General features: G+C 32.2%; 1 protein-coding gene across 1 annotated transcript; it reads left to right on the top strand.

Moving 5' to 3' along the window:
* Positions 1-975: 975 nt before the first annotated feature.
* Positions 976-22,889, top strand: LOC127698799 (uncharacterized). Its single transcript, XM_052202478.1, has 2 exons — positions 976-1,230; positions 18,021-22,889. The coding sequence occupies exon 2, from the start codon at positions 18,041-18,043 to the stop codon at positions 19,793-19,795; it is 1,755 nt and encodes a 584-aa protein (XP_052058438.1). The 5' UTR covers positions 976-1,230; positions 18,021-18,040; the 3' UTR covers positions 19,796-22,889.
* The last annotated feature ends 719 nt before the right edge of the window (positions 22,890-23,608 follow it).

The raw sequence follows: 23,608 nt of genomic DNA, 5'->3' as shown, positions 1-23,608 counted from the left end.
AAAGAGGTTCACCAAAAAATTTAAAATAGTTTACCCCATTTTCACGCAAATCTAATTTTGTAACTCGCAACTCGACTTTCGTAACTCGCAACTCGACTTTCGTAACTCGCAACTCGACTTTCGTAACTCGCAACTCGACATTTGTAACTCGCAACTCGACTTTCGAAACTCGCAACTCGACTTTTGTAACTCGCAACTCGACTTTCATAACTCGCAACTCGACTTTTGTAACTTGCAACTCGATACTCGACAACAAGTGAATAAAAATACATAATACGAATGAAAAACCCATTGTTTTAATTTTATTTGAAGACATTTACTTGAAAAACTGACCTCAGAATTTTGGCACTGTACGATTCATTCTCTTTGTATTTTGTTTACTTTCTTTACTATCGTTCGTTGTAGATATCAATATGAAGAAATATGTATGACACGGCGTGACAAATTTTCAAAGCGTTTTTTAAGCGAGTTCTTAAACTTTTCATCGTAGAAATACGTTATATTCATGGATGTTCTGCTCCAGTAAATTTTCGGATCCATGACAAGCTAATAACAAACACACCAACAATTTTTGAATATGCATGATATGAACGTGGTTACCTTATACCCGTGTATATTCAAGTAAGTATCTACGACTAGCTTGCATTTTAAATATCATCAATATCAAAGTTATTTAAAAACTATTTTCAGTTGTTGCATGTCGAATTATCATATAAAACGACAATGAAAATTCATCGCACCTCCAAAAATTCCACATCAGAAATGATTGCACTTACAGTGATAATTCATCGCATCTATAGTTAAAATGAATCGCATTCAGAAATTAATATTATGGATTCTGCTGCTTAAATTACACTTTCTTGGACTTTAATCCTGTTATTATGAATTAAAAATTTATATTCTATTGAAATTCTGTTAAAACATATATTCAAATCAATTATTTTGTATTTTCAAAAAGTAAACAAACGCAGTTTTTCCCATCATCCTTTATTCTACAATAGACATACTCGCATACAACAGTGAAAATGAACTAACTGGATACGCACTTTACACTGTGTACATGACACAAAACATTCTGTTTAAACGGAATACAACGGTTTACAATCCCACGGTTATATTAAGGCCGAAACACAATGGAGATTGTCCTATATAATTCGATCCACTGAAAAGAAATCTATGGCGGACTTAAATCGTATGGAAAAAGAAAGTAGAATACTAAACATGATGAAGGTAAATTATGCAAATATGTATGCTAAACGAAAGCTAATTTAGAAGGGAATAAAGTAGCCCAGTAACAAAGAGTTTAGTTATTATATATCTTATTAAAACAAATTAATGAGACAAGGAGTGTTGACAAGGGTTAGCATTTTGCCAAAATTGCCGTGTTTACAATATTTACGATTATTGGTATCCAGGTATTAGTCTATTAATAGTTAGGAGTGGGACTTGTAAAAAGCCCTATGCATTTTAGAATGTAAATATTCAAGTTTTGATAAGAAAATTTTAGTCGAAATAATAAAAGGATTAACTAGTATTATTACAACAATAAGATGATTAAACTAGAGGCTATCAAGAGCCTGTGTCGCTCACCTTTATTTACTGATGCTTTGGAAATCATGTTAAATAAGGTTAAAATCATAATTAATAGTATTAGATATATTAGATATTATAATGATATCTAAGATAACAACAAAAAACTGCAATTTTTTTGTAAAATTACTAACTCAGGGGCAGCAACCCAACAACGGGTTGTCGGATTTGTCTGAAAATTACAGGGCAGATAAATCTAAATCTGATGAACATATTTGCCACCTGTCAGATTTGCTCTAAATGCTTTAGTTTCAGAGATATAAACCAAAAACTGCATTTTACCCCTATGTTCTATTTTTAACCAAATTGGCCATGATGGTTGGTAGGCGGGGGTCATCGGACAAATTTTTTAAACTAGATACCCTAATAATGATTATGGCCAAGTATGGTTAAATTTGTCTCAGTAGTTTCAGAGAAGAAGATTTTTGTAAAAGATTACAAAAATTTACGAAAAATTGTTAAAAATTGACTATTAAGGGCAATAACTCCTAAAGGGGTCGACTGACAATTTTGGTCATGCAACTTATTTGTAGATCTTACTTTGCTGAACATTATTGCTGTTTACAGTTTATCTCTTTCTATAATAATATTCAAGATAATAACCAAAAACTGCAAAATTTCCTTAAAATTACCAATTCAGGGGCAGCAACCCAACAACAGGTTGTCAGATTTGTCTGAAAATTTCAGGGAAGATAGATCTTGACCTGATAATAAGTTTTACCCTATGTCAGATTTACTCTAAATGCTTTGGTTTCAGAGATATAAGCCAAAATCTACATTTTACCCCTATGTTCTATTTTTAGCCATGGCGGCCATCTTGGTTGGTTGGCGGGGTCATCGGACACATTTTTAAAACTAGATACCCTAATGATGATTGTGGCCAAGTTTGGTTAAATTTGGCCCAGTGGTTTCAGAGGAGAAGATTTGTAAACGGTAAAAAGCTAACGACGATGGAGGACGACGGACGACGGACGCCAAGTGATGAGAAAAGCTCACTTGGCCCTTCGGGTAGTAATAAGCATTGTGTATAAGTGTCATAACATTTTGTTGAGGCAAACTTAAGTAAGAGAACTAAAACTAAAAATTTTGCAATTTTTCCATTTAAAAAGGGGCATAACTCTGGAATGGTTAAAGTGACGCCATCAAAATTCAAACTTGATCTGTGTTTTGTGGTAAAAAGCATTGTGTATAAGTTTCATAACATTTGGTTGAGACAAACTCAAGTTAGAGAACAGAAACCAATTTTGGGACGTACGTACGTACAGACGGACAAGGGTAAAACTTAATGCCCTCACCGCATAAAAAGTACAATGTAATGAGATAAAATTGCTTATTTTTCAATATACACTGTACATATTCGTGATGGGTGTTTAGAAAAATATATTAGTTTCATGAAGAAATGTAGAAATATCTGTATATATATATTTTTTTGGGGTGATTTATTATGTTAAAGTTAGTTCTACAGAACACTTGTAGTATTCAGTTAGTTCTACAGAACACTTGTAATATTCATTTTAACAATGAAAAGAGTTATTTCCCCTAGACTGTTGTATTGTTAGCAGTCATGAATAAAAAAAAATAAAAAAATAAATATTTGGAACTATTATTATAGTTTAAATCTATCATGTTTATAGAAACATTAACCAAACTGTCTAATTATAATTGAAGGTTTTCTGGCCAACAAGAAGGTTTAATATATAACTGGCACTAGTCAAAATTAAAAATGAACAGAGTTCATAAAAAATTGTCAATTTCCTCATGGAAATTGTACATGGCCTTGGGGATAAGATGAAAGACCCAATGTTTCTGGATTTTTTAAATAAAGATATAAATATACTTTTAAAAACCTGGAAGGGGGGGGGTCGGAAGATTTTAAAATTGAAGGCTATAACATTATCTCTAAAATACGCAAGAAAACCAAAAAAGCCAATAGACATAGTGGAGGCATTATAGTCACGATTAAAAAACAATTTTACAAGGGGATTTCTTATCTTAAAGATGCTACGTCATCCCAGAATAGATTATGGTTAAAGCTAAAGTATTTCTTTGGACTAAAACAAGAATTATATCTTTGTGCTGTTTATATTCCCCCTTTTTCATCAGCACATTATGATAGTGACTTAGAAAATCTTGAAAATGAAATTAGTTCATTTTCTATTGAAGGACAAATTATTTTAATTGGGGATTTTAATTCTAGAACTGCAATGAAAGCAGATTACATAGAAAATGACTCAGATGAAATAAATAATTTTGGTGGTACATGTATTAACCTTCTTCCAGAGAGCTATATAACTGATATTGAAATCAGAAGAGTAAATCAAGATAACACTTTGAATACTCTGGGGAATAAATTACTTGAATTATGTTCATCCTCAAGGCTACATATACTCAATGGCCGTTTTTTTTGGGGGAGATTTCCTGGGATATTTTACTTATATGTGTAATACTAGGTTCAGTACAGTTGATTATGCCATTGCAAGTGAGAGTCTCCTGTCTGAGGTAAAATACTTTAAAACAAATGACTTTACATGTTTATCAGATCATGTTCAAATAAACTTATATATGAATTGTTCTATTATATCAGATACATCAGAGACATATAATATTGTATTATATGTCTCTGGATACATGTATGAAGAAATGTTTAGATGAAAAGAGATGGCATTTGATTAAATCATACAAATGGACAGAATTGTCATTTTCAAAATTAATTGATGTTCTATTAACAGAAAATGTTAAAAAGGAAATTTTAGATTTAGAGATGCAACATTTTGATAGCAATAAACTAGGCGTTGATGGTGCAACTGAAAAACTTACAAAAATTTTACAAACTTTTGCAGAAAATACATGTACTGTGTGTTAAGGCATATCTAAACCAACTAAAAAGAAAAAGAAAAAAATTAAACAAGTTATATGGACAGTACATGTGTATATGAAACAAAAAGACAAATAAACTATATGGGAAATAAAATCAAGAATAACTTAAATGACAATGAAAGTTTAAAACCTAAATATTTTGAATTATGTAAAAAACTAAAAAAAATGATTAAACAGAAAAAAATTGAATATCACCAAAAACTTTATAAATCACTTTCAGATAATTTTAAAAATAATCCAAAAGAATACTGGAATGTTCTAAAGGCAATAAACAGAAACCAAATATTGAAGAAGATATTCCTGAAATTTTAATGAATGAAAATAAAATCATAAAACATTTTCAGGATCAGGGTACACCAGCATCATATGATAAACCCTTTGTAGATAAACTGGAACATGAATTAAACATTCTAGAGGATAATATTGAATTGAATATGGAAACTGATGCACCAATTACATTTGCTGAGGTAAAACTGGTCATTTCAAACCTTAAAGTAAACAAACCAGCAGGTCCAGATAGAATTGTGAATGAAATAATATTGATAGAATTGTGAATGGAATAAACATTCACAACCTGTGATAATTAATTCTATTGTAAAAGTTTTTAATTTGAATTTAATGACAGGTAATTATCCAGATTCATGGAAATTTTCTTTCATGATCCCTTTACATAAAAAGGTGACAAGTTAGACCCTAGTAATTATAGAGGAATTTGTCTTATAAGTAATCGACCAAAAATTTTTAATGCCATATTGAATAATAGGCTAATCAAGATTGTTGACAAACAATTAAGTGATTGTCAGTTTGGTTTCAGAGAAAATCACAGAACAGCTGATAGCATCTTTTTATTGAAGTCCTTGATTAATAAATATTTACATAAAAAGAAAAAAAAAAGATTTATGCCTGCTTTATAGATCTAAAAAAAGACATTTGATTCAGTATGGAGAACTGCTTTACTTTATAAATTATGCAAAATGGGAGTTGGCAGGTCTTTTTACAGAGTTCTAAAACAACAATACTTAAATACTAAAACATCTTTGAAAAACAAAGATTATGTAACAGAATTTTTTAATATTGCTAGAGGGGTTAAACAAGGAGACACCCTGAGCCTCACTTTATTTAATGTCTTCATAAATGATATTTTAAAATTTTTTGAGGGAGATGATTCAAGTCCCCTTAAGCTTATAAATAGTAAGTTGGGATGCCTCCTTTTTGCGGATAATCTTTTGATCCTGTCAGAATTGAAAGAGGGTCTTCAAAACACTTTAAATAATGTTAAATTATTTTGTAACAAATGACAACTCTCTTTAAATACAAATAAAACAAAATCCATGATTTTCAGTCAGTCCAAACAAAATGGTGAAACATCACATATTTCCTATGAGAATGAAGCCATAGAGAGCATATCAGAATATTCATTTTTGGGAATGTTGATAAAATGTAAAGGAAATTTATCACAAAGTACTTTAGAGCTGACAAAAAAAGCAAAAAAAGTATTTTTTGCAATAAAGTCCTATACTAAATCATTGAATTATCTACCTATAAAAGTAGCAAATAGTCTTTTTGATTCTTTAGTAAAACCAATTATGACTATAATTCAGAAGTAACATACTTGGATACATATATTTCTTTTCATAGAGCCAAAAACAGAGCCTTATCTTCAGGAAAACAAATTAATCAACTTGATTTTACTGACAAAACCCCTATTGAAAATATGCATCTTAAATTTTGTAAATCTACTCTAGGAATAAGAAAAAATGCATCCAATTTAGGAGCAAGAGTTGAATTAGGGGCTTATTCTCATTTCGCCTTAGCTGTCAAAATCATTATATAAAATTAATCCCAGTTCGCCTTAGTACAAATTTGCAGGTACACAAGAATTAACTAAGGCGAAATGGGAGCTTGTGTAAACAATGTAATTAAGATATTTTTTGTTTGTATTGCAATTAGTTGATATTTGTTATTTTGATGCCAAATTCTGCCATGAAATACTTTTTAAAAGAAGATGTTTTTTTTTTAATTTTTGGTGTCTACCCGATTGTCCAACTTTTTAAATAATTCTTTTTTATAGTTGCACTTCTTTTTCTGAATATGTATCTTTTTACTTGTGCAATATATTTTGTAAATAAAGTCTTATTAGAGATGACAAATAGGATACGGAATATTTCATATTTTAATGAATAAATAAAGACAAATATCACACAATCATAAACAAATATTTTATTTCTGAATCAGCACTGAATTACAAGCACACACAATTTTAGATTAGCATACTAATAGAGAAAATGTACATGTAATAAATAATAGCATGAGAAAAAAGCACTGATACATAAAACATAAGAATTGTTTCCATAAACATAAATAAATAGTACTATATATGATAGTTCATATTGTGAAAAACAAGGCACTGATGAACACATTTGAATGTTCAAAATTCATTTAGTTCCCAAATTTAAGGATGTAGGATACAGCATCACCATACTGAATATAGTCAGTTGTACCATATGTAGGTTTTCCTTCAGAGTGGTGAATCTTTCTTCTACTTATCTATACTTTTTAGTTTTTCCCCTCATCTTGCCACCTGCTGCATACTGTACTTTCTTTACATCGTTAGCTGCTTGCTCTTTCTTGAACACATTGATAATTTCAAATATGTTTGGATGTGCTGTTTTGATCCTCTTTTTCAGCTTGTTATGCCAGCCCTCTAAATGATTATTTATCCTGGGTCCTTCTGTTTGGAGGTGGTTCCAGGTTGGTTGTGGGTATCTGCCCTCTATCCATGTCAGAATTACATAGGCGGTTAATTTGGTGCAAGCATCTGTCTGTGGTGCGTTTTCCAAGGCGTGTAACCAAACGATCCAAGGGCAGTAATGGTAAGGCTGCTGCACAACGGACGAGTTTGTTGACATCCGGGACATCTTTGTATTGAGTTTGAAGCCCATATTCTTGTGTCTTTTTCCATATGGCTTTTGCGTAGTGGAACAAACAACCTTTGAGTTCTGCGTTTGGAAAGACATGAGCAACTGCATTTCTGGATGCACATTAACACAATTTTAACGATTTTTTATTATTTCATTTTTTTATTAAAGTTTTTGTTTAATATATATGCTAACAAGTCTGTGGGAAAACAGTTGTTTTTTTTTGTTCTTTTTAACTTTTTGTGTTGCATAATGTAAAGTTTTCTAATTGCATAAAATTCATAAAATTGCAACTTTTATTAAATTAAAAACAAGAGAAGCAACTTTCGTACTGACTAATGTTTTTATTGAAGATTGTTTCTGATTTCACAACTTTTGAAATCATAAAAATTGTCACTTTTAATAAATGAATATAAAAATGATAATTCAAGAGAAACACTTCCTTAATTACATGTTGTTTAAATTGTTATAAAAACACAGAGGTTTAATTTGTTTATTTATTTTTTTTATCTAAACTCACATTTCACCTTAGTTCAATTCCCATATCGCCTTAGTATTTTTTTTACCTTTTTTACCTGGAATTCACAGCTAAGGCGAAATGGGAACACACCGAATTAGAAAGATTGCCTATAGAATGTTTTATTAAAACACAAACCCTTTTATATTTAGCTAGACTATATACTAATAATATTAATCCATTGATAAAGGAAGCTTTTTCTCTAGCACATGCAGTCTCTAGATTTGACTGGAACTTATTCATGGTATACATATGCAAAAAATATTGTTGAATAGACTAATATTGACCTTAATATTCTTTCTACTTGTAAGGACATAAAAGATGTAAATAAAATAAAAAAGATATAAAGTTAAAAATGAATAAAATGCTTCGCTGGGGCGCAGCTTGATACGACCGCAGAGGTCGAACCCTGAACAGTTGGGGCAAGTATGGACACAACATTCAAGCTTGATACAGCTCTGAATTTGGATTGTTATTAAATATTTGACACAGCATAGGTTTCTGACACAGAAAGAATGTGGTCTAAGAACCTGAATATTTTTAATTTACCTATTATGGTCCAATGTCCAAAATCAAAATACATGGTTAGATTCAGCATATCAAAGAACCCCATATATTCAATTTTTGTTGAAATCAAACAAAGTTTAAATACTGGACCCTATCTTGGACCAACTTGAAAACTGGGCCCATAATCAAAAATCTTAACACATGTTTAGATTCAGCATATCAAAGAACCCCAAGAATTCAATTTTTGCTAAAATCAAACTAAGTTTAATTTTGGACCCTTTGGACCTTAATGTAGACCAATTTAAAAAACGGGACTTAAAATTAAAAATCTAAATACACGGTTAGATTTGGAATATCAAAGAACCCCAATAATTCAATTTTTGATGAAATCAAACAAAGTTTAATTTTGGACCCTTTTGACCTTAATATGAACCAATATGATAATGGAGTTCACAAATTAAAAATCTAAATACGTGGCTAGATTCAGCATATCAAAGAACCCCATATATTCAATTTTTGTTGAAATCAAAAAAAGTTTAATTTTGGACCCCAACTTGGACCAACTTGAAAACTGGGCCCATAATCAAAAATCTAAACACATGTTTAGATTCAGCATATCAAAGAACCCCAAGAATTCAATTTTTGTTTAAATCAAACTAAGTTTTATTTTGGACCCTTTGGACCTCAATGAAGACCAATTTAAAAAACGGGACCCAAATTAAAATACCAAAAACACGGTTAGATTTGGCATATCAAAGAACCCCAATAATTCAATTTTTGATGAAATCAAACAAAGTTAAATTTTGGACCCTTTTGACCTCAATATGAACCAATTTGATAGCGGGATCACAAATAAAAAATCTAAATACATGGTTAGATTCAGCATATCAAAGAACCTCATATATTCAATTTTTGTTGAAATCAAACAAAGTTTAATTTTGGACCCCAATTTGGACCAACTTGAAAACTGGACCCATAATCAAAAATCTTAATACATGTTTAGATTCAGCATATCAAAGAACCCCATATATTCAATTTTTGTTGAAATCAAAAAAAGTTTAATTTTGGACCCCAACTTGGACCAACTTGAAAACTGGGCCCATAATCAAAAATCTAAACACATGTTTAGATTCAGCATATCAAAGAACCCCAAGAATTCAATTTTTGTTTAAATCAAACTAAGTTTAATTTTGGACCCTTTGGACCTCAATGAAGACCAATTTGAAAAACGGGACCCAAATTAAAATACCAAAAACACGGTTAGATTTGGCATATCAAAGAACCCCAATAATTCAATTTTTGATGAAATCAAACAAAGTTAAATTTTGGACCCTTTTGACCTCAATATGAACCAATTTGATAGCGGGATCACAAATAAAAAATCTAAATACATGGTTAGATTCAGCATATCAAAGAACCTCATATATTCAATTTTTGTTGAAATCAAACAAAGTTTAATTTTGGACCCCAATTTGGACCAACTTGAAAACTGGACCCATAATCAAAAATCTAAATACATGTTTAGATTCAGCATATCAAAGAACCCCATATATTCAATTTTTGTTGAAATCAAACAAAGTTTAAATACTGGACCCTATCTTGGACCAACTTGAAAACTGGGCCTATAATCAAAAATCTAAACACATGTTTAGATTCAGCATATCAAAGAACCCCAAGAATTCAATTTTTGTTAAAATCAGACTAAGTTTAATTTTGGACCCTTTTGACCTTAATAAGAACCAATTTGATAACGGGGTACACAGAAAAAATTTAAATACATGGTTAGATTCAGCATATCAAAGAACCCCATATATTCAATTTTTGTTGAAATCAAACAAAGTTTAATTTTGGACCCCAATTTAGACCAACTTGAAAACAGGGCCAAAAATCAAAATTCTAAATACATGTTTAGATTCAGCATATCAAAGAACCTCATATATTCAATTTTTGCTAAAATCAAACAAAAAAGTTTAATTTTGGACCCTTTGGACCTTAATGTAGACCAATTTGAAAACTGGGCCCATAATCAAAAATCTAAATACATGTTTAGATTCAGCATATCAAAGAACCCTAAAAATTCAATTTTTGTTAAAATCAAACTAAGTTTAATTTTGGACCCTTTGGACCTTAATGTAGACCAATTTGAAAACGGAACCAAAAATTAAGAATCTAAATACACGGTTAGATTCGGCATATCAAAGAACCCCAATAATTCAATTTTTGATGAAATCAAACAAAGTTTAATTTTGGACCCTTTGGACCTCAATGTGGACCAATTAAAAAACGGGTCCCAAAATCCAAAAACTTAATACACAGTTAGATTCAGCATATTAAAGAACCCCAAGAATTCAAGAATAAAACCCCATTGAAATTGATCAAGAAATAAGCAATTTATATGAAGTATCTTCTTTTGCACAATACTGTGCAATTGAATATTTCTTGCTATTGCGCAATACTGTACAATTGACAATTTCTTGCTATTGCGCAATATTGTGCTATTGGATATTTCTTGCTATTGCGCAATACTGTGCAATTGAAGATTTCTTGCTATTGCGCAATACTGTGCAATTGAAGATTTCTTGCTATTGTGCAATACTGTGCAATTGAAAATTTCTTGCTATTGCACAATACTTATTATATAATAATTTACACATCCTGTTTGGTGTGTATCTCCTACCATATCATTATTATTTGCTTTTAAATATAAATCAGAAATAACCAACTTAAAATGGAAAATTTTAAAAGAAAAAAAAAAGGAAAAAAAGAAAAGAAAAAAAATCCCCCCCCCCAAATTTTTTGAACCCCCTTATGATTCATCACCCCCAAACTCAATCCCAGCCTTCCCTTTGTGGTATGGTACCTTGCAGTACAATTTCAGAGAGATCCATACACTTGAACACAAGTTATTGTCTGGAAACTAGAAAAATGCTTATTTTTGGCCCCTTTTTGGCCCCCAATTCCTAAACGTTTCGGGCAATTACCCCCAAACTCAATTCCAGCTTTCCCTTTGTGATATGGAACCTTGTAGTACAATTTCAGAAATATCCAAACACTTACACACAAGTTATTGTCATGAAACTAGAAAAATGCTTGTTTTTTGCCCCTTTTTTGGCCCCTTATTCCTAAAATTTTGAGGCAATTACCCCCAAAATCAATTACAGCCTTCCCTTTGTGATATGGAACCTTGTGGTACAATGTCAGAGAGATCCATACACTTACACACAAGTTATTGTCTGGAAGTTACAAAAATGCTTATTTTTGGCCCCTTTTTGGCCCCTAATTCCTTAACTGTACCATAACCCCCAAAATCAATCCCAACCTTCCTTTCGTGGTATTGAACCTTATGGTAAAATTTCATGGAGATCCATTCACTTAAACTAAAGTTAGAGTGCGAAAACCAATGTGTCTTCGGACGACGCCGGACGACGCCAGACGACGACAACGACGACGACGACGACGACGCCAACGTCATACCAATATACGACCAAAAAATGTTTAATTTTTGCGGTCGTATAAAAATAGATATGAAGATTTAATTGAAACTAAATTTGAAAACATTGATGATAAAAGTAAATTTTATCTATATAAAAAACTTAAAAAAGATTGCAAACTAGAATCTTATCTAAATATATCTAATTTTTAGATAAGGAGATTGATCACTAAATTTAGACTAAGTGATCACTCCCTCTTAATTGAAAAGGGGAGATATTTTAAAATCCCAAGAAAGGAACGACTTTGTCATAAATGTAAAATACTAGAGGATGAGAAACATTTTTACTCTATTGTGATTATAATAAAACACTAAGAAATGCCTTTTTTGAACACATATGTACTGAAAATAATAACTTTAATAATTTAAATGAAGAAGAAAAAATTCATTCCTGACTAAATTCATCAACGCCTTACAAACAAACAAGTTAGGATCCTTCTTGAAAAAGTCATTAGAACTGAGGGCAGGGGACTCTTAACAGCTTGTTTGTTTTTATAAATTTTGATGCTGTTTTTTATTGTGTATGTTTGATATGTATGTATATATGTTTATTGTGTTAATACATGTTGGTCACAAACTGTAAAGTTTATACGACAATAAAATATTCGATTTGATTTGATTTGATTTACCATATTTGTAGTTCCTTGTGCGGGGCCCGGGCACCCTTAATCTGCCACTGCAACTGGAAAGGGTTTTAAACACCTGTTTACGGTACTTAGTATGGTATACAGTTGTCCGTCATATTAAATTTATTTGTAGATCTTACTTTGCTGAACATTTTTGCTGTTTACAGTTTATCTTTATCTATAATAATAATCAAGATAATAACCAATAAACTGCTTCGCTGAGCGCAGCTGGATACGCCCGCAGAGGTCCAACCCTGAACAGTTGGGGCAAAAATGGACACAATATTCCGGCTTGATACAGGTCTGCATTTGGATTTTATTAAATATTTGACATATTATAGGTTTCTGAATAAATGTAGTCAAAGAACTTGAAATTGGTTATATGAATTGAATTTATATTCAATTAAAGATTTCTTGCTGTTGTGCAATACACTGTGCTGTTGCGCAATACTTAGTAAATCTGTTGTCAGACTATAAACAATTAAAGTTCAATTAATTCTCAATGTCATATTAGAAATTTATGAAAATGTTACGGGAGCTTACATCACTAGATATAAACAATTCACCAAAGTTTCATGAGAATTGCTAACAGCACTTTTGAGTTATTGTCTGAAAACTGGAAAATCCCCCCTTTTTTACTGAATAAAACCCCATAACTCAGAAATGTAAAATGTAAAATTGATAAAATTCTAAACGGAGCTTACATCAATAGATATAAACAATTCACCAAAGTTTCATAAGAACTGCTGAAAGCATTTTTGATTTTTTGTATGAAAACTGGAAAATCCCCCTTTTTTTATGAATAAAACCCTGTAACTCGGAAATGTAAAATCTAAAATATATAAAAATCGAAAGGGAGCTCATGTCAATAGATATAAACAATTCACCACAATTTCTTGCAAGTTGGTGAAAGCATTCTTGAGTTATTGTCCGACATGTTGACGACGGACAGACAGACGGACGGTCGGACAGACGGACAACGGTATACCATGATACGACCCGTAAACGGGCATATAAGAACTGCAAAATTTCCTTAAAATTATCAATTCAGGGGCAATAACATTAAAATCAGATACCCGATTTAGCTGATAATTTCAGGGCAGGTAGACCTTGACCTAATGAAGACTTCTTGTCTGATTTGCTCTAAATGCTTTAGTTTTTGGGATATAAGTCAAAAACTGCATTTTACCCTATGTTCTATTTTTAGCCATGGCGGCCATGTTTTCTGCGGAAACAGAAAATTAAACACAAACTTTATTTTAGATAACCTAAGAATCATTCAGCTTAAGTTTGGTTTAATTTGGTTCTATAGTTTCAGAGGAGAAGATTTTTTAAAGTTAGAAAACATGATAAACAAATTGTGTAAAATTGTCTTTAAAGGGCAATAACTCCTTAAGGGGTCAATTGACAATTTTGGTCATATAAAACTTATTTGTAGATCTTACTTTGCTGAATATTTTGGCTGTTTACAGTTTATCTTTATCTATAATAATATTCACTCCAAGTGATGGCAAAAGCTCACATTTCCTTTTAGGAAAGGTGAGCTAAAAAAGGGGGATTTTCCAGTTTTCGGACAATAACTCAAAAATGCTTTGAGCAGTTTTCATGAAACTTTGATGAATAATTTATATCTATTGACGTGAACTCCCTTTTGATTTATATAAATTTTAGATTTTACGTTTCAAAGTTATAGGGTTTTATTCATTAATAAAATGCTCCGCAGGGCGCAGCTTGATACGACCGCAGAGGTCGAACCCTGAACAGTTGGGGCAAGTATGGACACAACATTCAAGCTTGATACAGCTTTGCATTTGGATTGTGATTAAATATTTGACACAGCATAGGTTTCAGACACAGAATGAATGTGGTCTAAGAACTTAAAAATTTTAAATTGGACATTCACCTATTATGGTCCAATATCCAAAATCTAAATACATGGTTAGATTCAGCATATGAAAGAACCCCAAGAATTCAATTTTTGATGAAATCAAACAAAGTTTAATTTTGGACCCTTTTGACCTCAATGTGGACAAAGTTGATAACGGGGCCCAAAAACCAAAAATCTAAATACATGGTTAGATTCAGCATATCAAAGAACCCCATATATTCAATTTTTGTTGAAATCAAACAAAGTTTAATTTTGGACCCCGATTTGGACCAACTTGAAAACTGGGCCCATAATCTAAAATCTAAATACATGTTTAGATTCAGCATATCAAAGAACCCTAAGAATTAAATTTTTGTTAAAATCAAACGAAGTTTAATTTTGGACCCTTTGGACCTTAATGTAGACCAATTTGAAAACAGAACCAAAAATTAAGAATCTAAATACACGGTTAGATTCGGCATATCAAAGAACCCCAATAATTCAATTTTTGATGAAATCAAACAAAGTTTAATTTTGGACCCTTTGGACCTCAATGTGGACCAATTTAAAAACGGGGCCCAAAATCCAAAAACTAAATACACGGTTAGATTCAGCATATTAAAGAACCCCAAGAATTCAAGAATAAAACCCCATTGAAATTGGTCAAGAAATACGCAATTTATACGAAGTATCTTCTTTTGCACAATACTGTGCAATTAAATATATCTTGCTATTGCGCAATACTGTACAATTGACAATTTCTTGCTATTGCGCAATATTGTGCTATTGGATATTTCTTGCTATTGCGCAATACTGTGCAATTGAAGATTTCTTGCTATTGCGCAATACTGTGCAATTGAAGATTTCTTGCTATTGTGCAATACTGTGCAATTGAAAATTTCTTGCTATTGCACAATACTTATTATATAATAATTTACACATCCTGTTTGGTGTGTATCTCCTACCATATCATTATTATTTGCTTTTAAATATAAATCAGAAATAACCAACTTAAAATGGAAAATTTTAAAAGAAAAAAAAAAGAAAAAAAAGAAAAAAAAGCAAACCCCCCCCCCCCCCAATTTTTTGAACCCCCTTATGATTCATCACCCCCAAACTCAATCCCAGCCTTCCCTTTGTGGTATGGTACCTTGCAGTACAATTTCAGAGAGATCCATACACTTGAACACAAGTTATTGTCTGGAAACTAGAAAAATGCTTATTTTTGGCCCCTTTTTGGCCCCTTTTTGGCCCCAAATTCCTAAACGTTTAGGGCAATTACCCCTAAACTCAAACCCAGCTTTCCCTTTGTGATATGGAACCTTGTAGTACAATTTCAGAAAGATCCATACACTTACACACAAGTTATTGTCCTGAAACTAGAAAAATGCTTGTTTTTTGCCCCTTTTTGGCCCCTAATTCCTAAAATATTGAGGCAATTACCCCCATCATCAATTCCAGCCTTCCCTTTGTGGTATGGTACCTTGCAGTACAATTTCAGAGAGATCCATACACTTGAACACAAGTTATTGTCTGGAAACTAGAAAAATGCTTATTTTTGGCCCCTTTTTGGCTCCCAATTCCTAAACGTTTCGGCAATTACCCCCAAACTCAATTCCAGCTTTCCCTTTGTGATATTGAACCTTGTAGTACAATTTCAGAAAGATCCATACACTAACACACAAGTTATTGTCCTGAAACTAGAAAAATGCTTGTTTTTTGCCCCTTTTTTGGCCCCTAATTCCTAAAATTTTGAGGCAATTACCCCCAAAATCAATCCCAGCATTCCTTTTGTGATATGGAACCTTGTGGTACAATGTCAGAGAGATCCATACACTAGCACACAAGTTATGTCTGGAAGTTACAAAAATGCTTATTTTTGGCCCCTAATTCCTTTACTATTGGTACCATAACCCCCAAAATCAATCCCAACCTTCCTTTTGTGGTATTGAACCTTGTGGTAAAATTTCATAGAGATCCATTCACTTAAACTAAAGTTAGAGTGCGAAAACCAATGTGTCTTCGGACGACGACGACGACGACGACGACGACGACGCCAACGTCATACCAATATACGACCACAAAAATTTTTTTGCGGTCGTATAAAAAAGGGGGATTTTCCATTTTTTAGCTAACCGGGGCCTGAAGGGCCCCATGTGAGCTTATGCCATCACTTGGCGTCCGTCGTCGTCCGTCGTCTGTCGTCGTCGTCTGTTGTCGTCGTCTGTTGTCGTAAACTATTTCAAAAATCTTCTCCTCTGAAACTACTGGGCCAAATACCTTCAAACTTTAACTAAATGTTCCTTAGGGTATCTAGTTTATAAATTGTATCCGAAGTTTTGATCCATCGACAAACATGGCCGCCATGGCTAAAAATAGAACATGGGGGTCAAATGCAGTTTTTGGCTTATATCTCAAAAACTAAAGCTTTTAGAGCAAATCTGACATGGGATAAATTGTTCAATTGGTCGAGATCTATCAGCTCTGAAATTTTCAGACGAATCGAACAACCCATTGTTTGGTTGCTGCCACCGAATTGGTAGTTTTAACAAAATTTTGCAGTTTTTTGTTATTATTCTGAATATTATTATAGATATATATAAACTGTAAGCAGCAATAATGTTCAGCAAAGTAAGATCTACAAAAAAGTTAATATGACCATAATTGTCAATTGACCCCTTAAGGAGTTATTGCCCTTTAAAGACAATTTTACACAATTTGTTCATCAAGTTTGCTAACATTTAAAAATCTTCTCCTCTGAAATACGGGTCAGCGATTCAGGCTCTTGAGAGCCTCTTGTTTAGGACAATAACTCAAAAGTGCTTTAAGCAGTTTTCATGAACCTTTGGTGACTGGTTTATATCTATTAAAATAAGCTCCCTTTAGTTTTTTTTATGAATTTCTGATATGAAATTGATGAGTTATGGAACATTAATCTTTGAAAAAGCAACGGCGTATCATGCGCTCACGGCGCAGCTCTTTATTTTGGCATGGTAGGCCCTAAATATCATTTGTTTTTACCTTTCCCTTGTTATTTGGTGTTTATTTATTTTTGTAGTAAACATTCATAGATAAATTAACCAATTTTCACTGTATTAATGTGTGCTTGCTCTCATCAAGAACACATTAAATAAGTGAAAAGAAGTAAAAATGTTAAAGAATATTTACTGAATATTTTAATGGAATCATTTGTATTTTTTTAACATGATGCCTTTTAAAAATCATAAAATGAAGATTCATCATAACAAATGGACAGATATGATTGTTTACATCTCAAAAGTTGCTCTGAATTCAGACAAACCTGTGGAAATGTTCTAAAGTCTAGAAGCACATTGATACATAAAAGTTAAATGCTTTCATATAGTGTTTCAGAAAATCAAAATCCAGGAAAGGGTCTTTCAGAAACACAAAATGCATTTCAAATTTATATATCAATCTGCTGCTAGGCTTTAAAACCTTTCCTGGTGCAAAGGTTTGTCTATATTCAGAGTAATTTTCAAGTTGTAAACAGAAGTTAATGTCCTTTTGTTATGATGAAACTTAAGATCTGGAGTAGAAATATGTGGTGTACGAGTGAGTGTTCCACAATTGCAAAAATCTTAAATTTGATATTATTTATGTTTTGTAGTGACAAGTTACTTTTGCATCATGGCAAGTAATATACCCCAATGTGAGCCATGTGCTGAAGATGGGTCCTATCTTGAAGCAACACGATGGTGCTGCGAGTGTCAACAGTGGCTTTGTGACCATTGCGGAAAATATCACAAACGTCTAGCTGCTACCAAAGCACATACTTTGCTATCAAAGTTAGAATATGAAAAACTTCCAAATATGGCATCAGCTATAAGCAGAAAATGCCATAAACATTCAGATAAGGATCTTGAATTCTATTGTAGTAATCACATTTCTGCTATCTGCTTTTCTTGCATGAAAGAAGAACATGCATTATGCAAAAGCGTAAACAAACTAAAGGATGTTGCATCAGGAATAAAATCGTCTGCAGCATTCACTGACATAATGGCTACATTAGAAGATTTTGTTGATGTCTTTGAAAAGCTACAAGAAGATCGAAAGAAAAATAAGGACAACCTAAAAGCAGCAAAACATGTTATTGATACAAAAGTCCAGAACCTTCTTGATGAAAACCAAAAATATCTAAAACAGCTAGCAGCTGACTTGCAATCAGAAGTACACAAGAAATATACTGAAGAAGCATCATCTTTAGATTTAGAAATAGACACTTATAAAACCAAAAGGTCTGTTTTAGAGAAGAAATTATCTGATGTAAAAACAATGGTGGAATATGCATCAGATGAACAAATGGTTTTGTCTCTTGAAGACATAAACAGAGATGTTTCAAAACATGAAGAATACCTGCAAAGTCTAAATGGACATGTATTCACAAAAACACTTGCAGTTGATCTAAATTTGAACGCCTTGCATTTAAATGATTTAGTGCCTTCCTTTGGTCAGGTATCCGTTCAATCTGTAAAATGTCCAGTGAGGCTTACTGGTAAAAACAAAGCAATGGTGGCAACAAATTTATTGCAAACAGCAAAGTCAACAGATGATGTACGAAGAAAAGCTGAAGCAAGACCAATTGATAACACCTTTATTCTAGTACGTCAATTTGCCATTCCCCTATCGAGACAGAAACAGAATGTTATAAGAGATATCAAATGCCTTCCTAATGGATACCTTGCAATGACTGATAGTGAAAATAATCGAGTTCTTATAATTGATCAAAATGGATCGACAATGTTACAAGAATCTCTTCAAGGTAGCCCAAGATGTCTTACCTTCACAAAAGATGGGAGAATTGCAGTTACGCTATTTGATCAGCAGAAAGTGCTCATCTGGAACCCATATCAACCATCAAAAAAGGAAAACATTGATGTCAATGATGAGTGTACTGGGATTGCTTGTGTCAATGATATTTTGATCATTAATTGTCAAAGAAGAGGTCTTCTGTTTTATAATGTAATAGACACAAATAGCAAAAGACTTATAGAGTACACAGGAAAATTGGACATACATGAACTTGGTGTAGATAATCTTTATATTTACAAGTCAAAAACTAACGACTTCATAACTCTGGACATAAATTCAGGACTTGAGAATAAAAGATTTAAAGTGTACTCTAAAATGCCATCCTGTCTAGCAAAAGATGATGTTGACAACTTCTACATTATCGATTCTTCAAATGCTATAAGAAAAATTGATACCAGAACATGTAAAAGTGAAATTGTTCTTGATATGACGTGTGGGATTAACAAACCACAAGCAGTAGCAACTTTTGTCGAAAAGTCAAGAGGCTTCATGTCATTTCAAAGTGTCACTAAATTTTACCTCTTTGTTGTTAACAATGAGGGTAGTTCTATTTTAATGTTTCAAAAAAAGTAATTACTTTTGTCAGTGACATTTTGAATTTATGTTTGCTATCGTAGTCACATAGCAAAAAAAACAAGCATTCTGAGAGTATTGTATGGCAATACATAGTCCCCTACCAGGTAAACATTCATTTTACTGGAACAAAATGCTAACTTGTTCTATAACTTGTCATGGTGTAAACAAAAAGTAAATATCATGTCACTATCTTCAAGCATGACTTAAAACAGTGTGGAAAACTGATTATAGAGTGAAAAAAACATTAGATATGATTAATAGTTCTCTAAAATTAGATATGATGTAGTACAATGTATATCTATTTTCAAATTATAATCAAATATAATTAATATTTTTTCTTTCATTTGTCACAAAGTAATATAGATTTGTAACTTATCTATAAAATGTCAACAACTTTTATCTACACAATGTAATGTATTGAAATATATACATTAATAAAAATAGATTATTATATAATTAAAGGATTTCTCTTCATAATTTTTTTTTATATATATAGCATTCAGAAAATTAGATTATACTAAATAACAAACAAACCTGCCAAAAAATTCTTCAACTAATATAACAAAGAATGTCTTTTAAAAAATGAGTTATCACCCATTTGTACAGCAATATGGTTTAACATAGTACCCTTACATTAGATATGGTCCAGATTTATGGTCCATAACTCTGGACTAAATCATCAGACCGGAACAAGATTCAAACTTGATCTATATCTTCTCATGATAAACTATATATACCAAATATCAAATAAATATCTTCAAGAACAAAGAAAAAAAGTGCGGAAAGCTGATTTGCCGGACTGACGGATGGACAGACGGACAGACAGACGGACAGAGTGCAAACCTGAAGTCCCCTTCGACTTCGTCGGTAGGGGACTAAAAACAATAACTTTATGTTCTAAATTGTGAAAAATTTACTTGTGAAAATAGGTTGGTTAATTGTGTTAATAATTATAAATATCTTGGTTTGCTTTTTAGTGCATCAGGGTCATTTTCATTTGCTCAGACTGAACTGTATAAAAAGTCTTTGAAGGCTTATTATAAATTGTATAGGAATTTGATATCACTTTGATAATCCAAGCATAAGTACCAGTTTACATGTATTTGATCATACCATAAAACCAATACTCCTATATGGGTCTGAAATATGTGGAACTTTTAACCCATTTTCAGCAAGATTCAGAAATGGAACCTAACCATTTGATAAAATCTATTCCAGTTTAAAATGTGAGCGACTACACATCAAATTTAGTAAACTTGTTTTAGGTGTTCATAAAAAAACCCACGAATTTTGGAATTTTATCCGAGCTAGGGCAATTCCCATTATATTATGATATAATTAAATCTATGTTGAATTACTGGTATCACTTGGAAAATCTTGATTCCAGTTTCTTTCTTCTCAAAGATGCTTATTTAACATCACAAAATCTTTTTCATTAAAAAAAAAACATCTTGGTATGGCTCTATGAAGTCAGTTCTTGAAACAATCCCAGACATCAATCATATAGCTTTATCATCACCATTAAGTAATAGCTTTGAAAGCTAATATGAAAAAAATATAAAAATCATACTTTTTATTTAACTATGGCACACTTAAAGGATAAATTATTTAGATGGTAAAGTTAGAACTTGTGTTACATTTAAATCAAATTTTGGAAGAGAAAAATATCTTTCCATTATGGGAAATTTTGAACAGAATTTCATCACACCACTTAAGAATTGAGTCCGGAAGGTGTCAGGGTACGCTCCTAAATGACAACTTGTACTCGTGTAACTCTGGAGATGTGGAGGATGAATATCATTTTCTATTTCAATGTGTTAAATTTAATGATGACCGCATTCATCTATTTCAAGAAATAACTAAAAATTGCCCCAATTTTCTAAGTCATAACTCAAAAGATAAACTGATATGGCTTATGAACACAGAAGATAAGTCGATTCTCACTGCTGCTGGTAAATTTTTTTCTAAAAATTATTAGTGGTGTGGCTTTCTTGTCTGCTTCAGACACGAGGAGGACTGCTCCTTGAGCACCAACCCTGGTGTCTGTTGCAGTGGGGAAATCTACACTATTCTCAATACCTATTACTGCAGTATATGTTATTTGCTGTGAATAAACTTGAACTTTTGTTACATTTATGTTTGTTTCTCTGCATCAGATACGAGGAGGTTTGTTAGAGCTCTTAAGCTCACAATCCTAGTGCATCGTCCCTTGGTACCTGTTGCAGCTAATCAATCAATTATATTTATACATTTCCAGTAAAAATATTAAATAAATAAAATAAAAGAACAGAGTTCCAATGTCCCCCGCGCTGCACATATTTTATATTTCCAAGGGGCATAACTCTTTTTAAAAAAGTCGATCGTCCTACATTATAAAACTTGTTCGAGATATTGCTGATATTAACCTATAGTATAAGTTTTATAAAAATCTGGCAAGAATTGTACCCGTGAGAGCGCTAACAAGGCAATTTTCCATAAATTTAATATTTCCAAGGGGCATAACTTTTAAAAAAAAAAGTCAATTGGCCACCATGATAAAACTTGTTCGAGGTATTGCTGATATTAACCTATAGTATAAGTTTTATAAATATCTGGCAATAATTGTACCCGTGAGAGCGCTAACGAGGCCATTTTCCATAAATTTAATATTTCCAAGGGGCATAACTCTTTTAAAAAAAAGTCAATCGACCACCATGATATAACATGTCTGAGATTGCTGATATTAACTTATAGTATAAATTTTATAAAAATCTGGCAAGAACTGTACCTGTGAGTGCGCTAACAAGACGGGACAGACAGACGAACACCCGGTATTTCCATGTCCCCTGCAACGCATAACGCGGGGGACAATAAAAACAACTGCAAATAAAATCAAGTGAAAGGACATTTGCCACATCTCTGGAATAGCAAATCTTAAATACTTTTTTTTATTTAACATATAATAGCCTGTATCACTTTATATCAATATTTTAGGTGTATTATATGAATGTCATGTAAAATACTGTATGTTGTAAAGATTATATTTGTTATATGTGTATACCCGCTTGGGATCCTAATTTGGAAATAATAAATCTTATCTAAATGCACCATGTTCGGTAGTTCTATTTTATTGTTTCAAAAAAAGTAATTACTTTTGTCAGTGACATTTTGAATTTATGTTTGCTATCATAGTCAAAGCAAAAAAATCAAATAACTTTATATTCTAAATGCACCATGTTGGAGACAACATGACATATTTCTGTGCTTAGATTGGTGTTCGTTTAAACCCTCATACAGAATAAGGCAAGACTTTTTCTGACACTGTAAGGGGATCTCATTGGGAGGAAGGGGGGGGGGGGGGGGGGGTCTGATCCAGGATCCTGCTTATTGTTTTGTCAGATTCCTGTATCCCTCTATAATCATTGTAATAATAGCCCCTGTAATTTCACATGTCCCGCCCTACTTTATTTCTCTTTTTCACACACAATAATTTGACTTTCACGAGTAATGCTTACAAAAAATCGGTCAATCCCATGGCACGCTTTGACCCCAATGAGACCCACCTATAAGACATGAAGACCATTTCATTTATTCAAATAATTCTTTGTTCTATAAATGTCCATTCATAAAAAAAAAAAAATGTCCTTTACAATTTACACTGCTGCTAAAACACTTCACCGAGTCAGATCACTAAAAATGAATATATTCTAAATGCACCATGTTGGAGACAACATAACATATTTCTGTGCTTAGATTGGTGTTCGTTTAAACCCTCATACAGAATAAGGCAAGACTTTTTCTGACACTGTAAGGGGATCTCATTGGGAGGAA

The sequence above is a fragment of the Mytilus californianus genome, unplaced genomic scaffold, assembly GCF_021869535.1.
Source record: "Mytilus californianus isolate M0D057914Y unplaced genomic scaffold, xbMytCali1.0.p SCAF_4, whole genome shotgun sequence".
Taxonomy (NCBI): Eukaryota; Metazoa; Mollusca; class Bivalvia; order Mytilida; family Mytilidae; genus Mytilus; species Mytilus californianus.
The sequence above is the reverse complement of the archived record's forward strand: the minus strand, read 5'-3'. Positions and strand labels throughout refer to the sequence as shown.

Bases quoted from the DNA above. Each gene is read 5' to 3' on its own strand.
- LOC127698799 (XM_052202478.1), top strand. From the start codon at position 18,041: ATGGCAAGTAATATACCCCAATGTGAGCCATGTGCTGAAGATGGGTCC.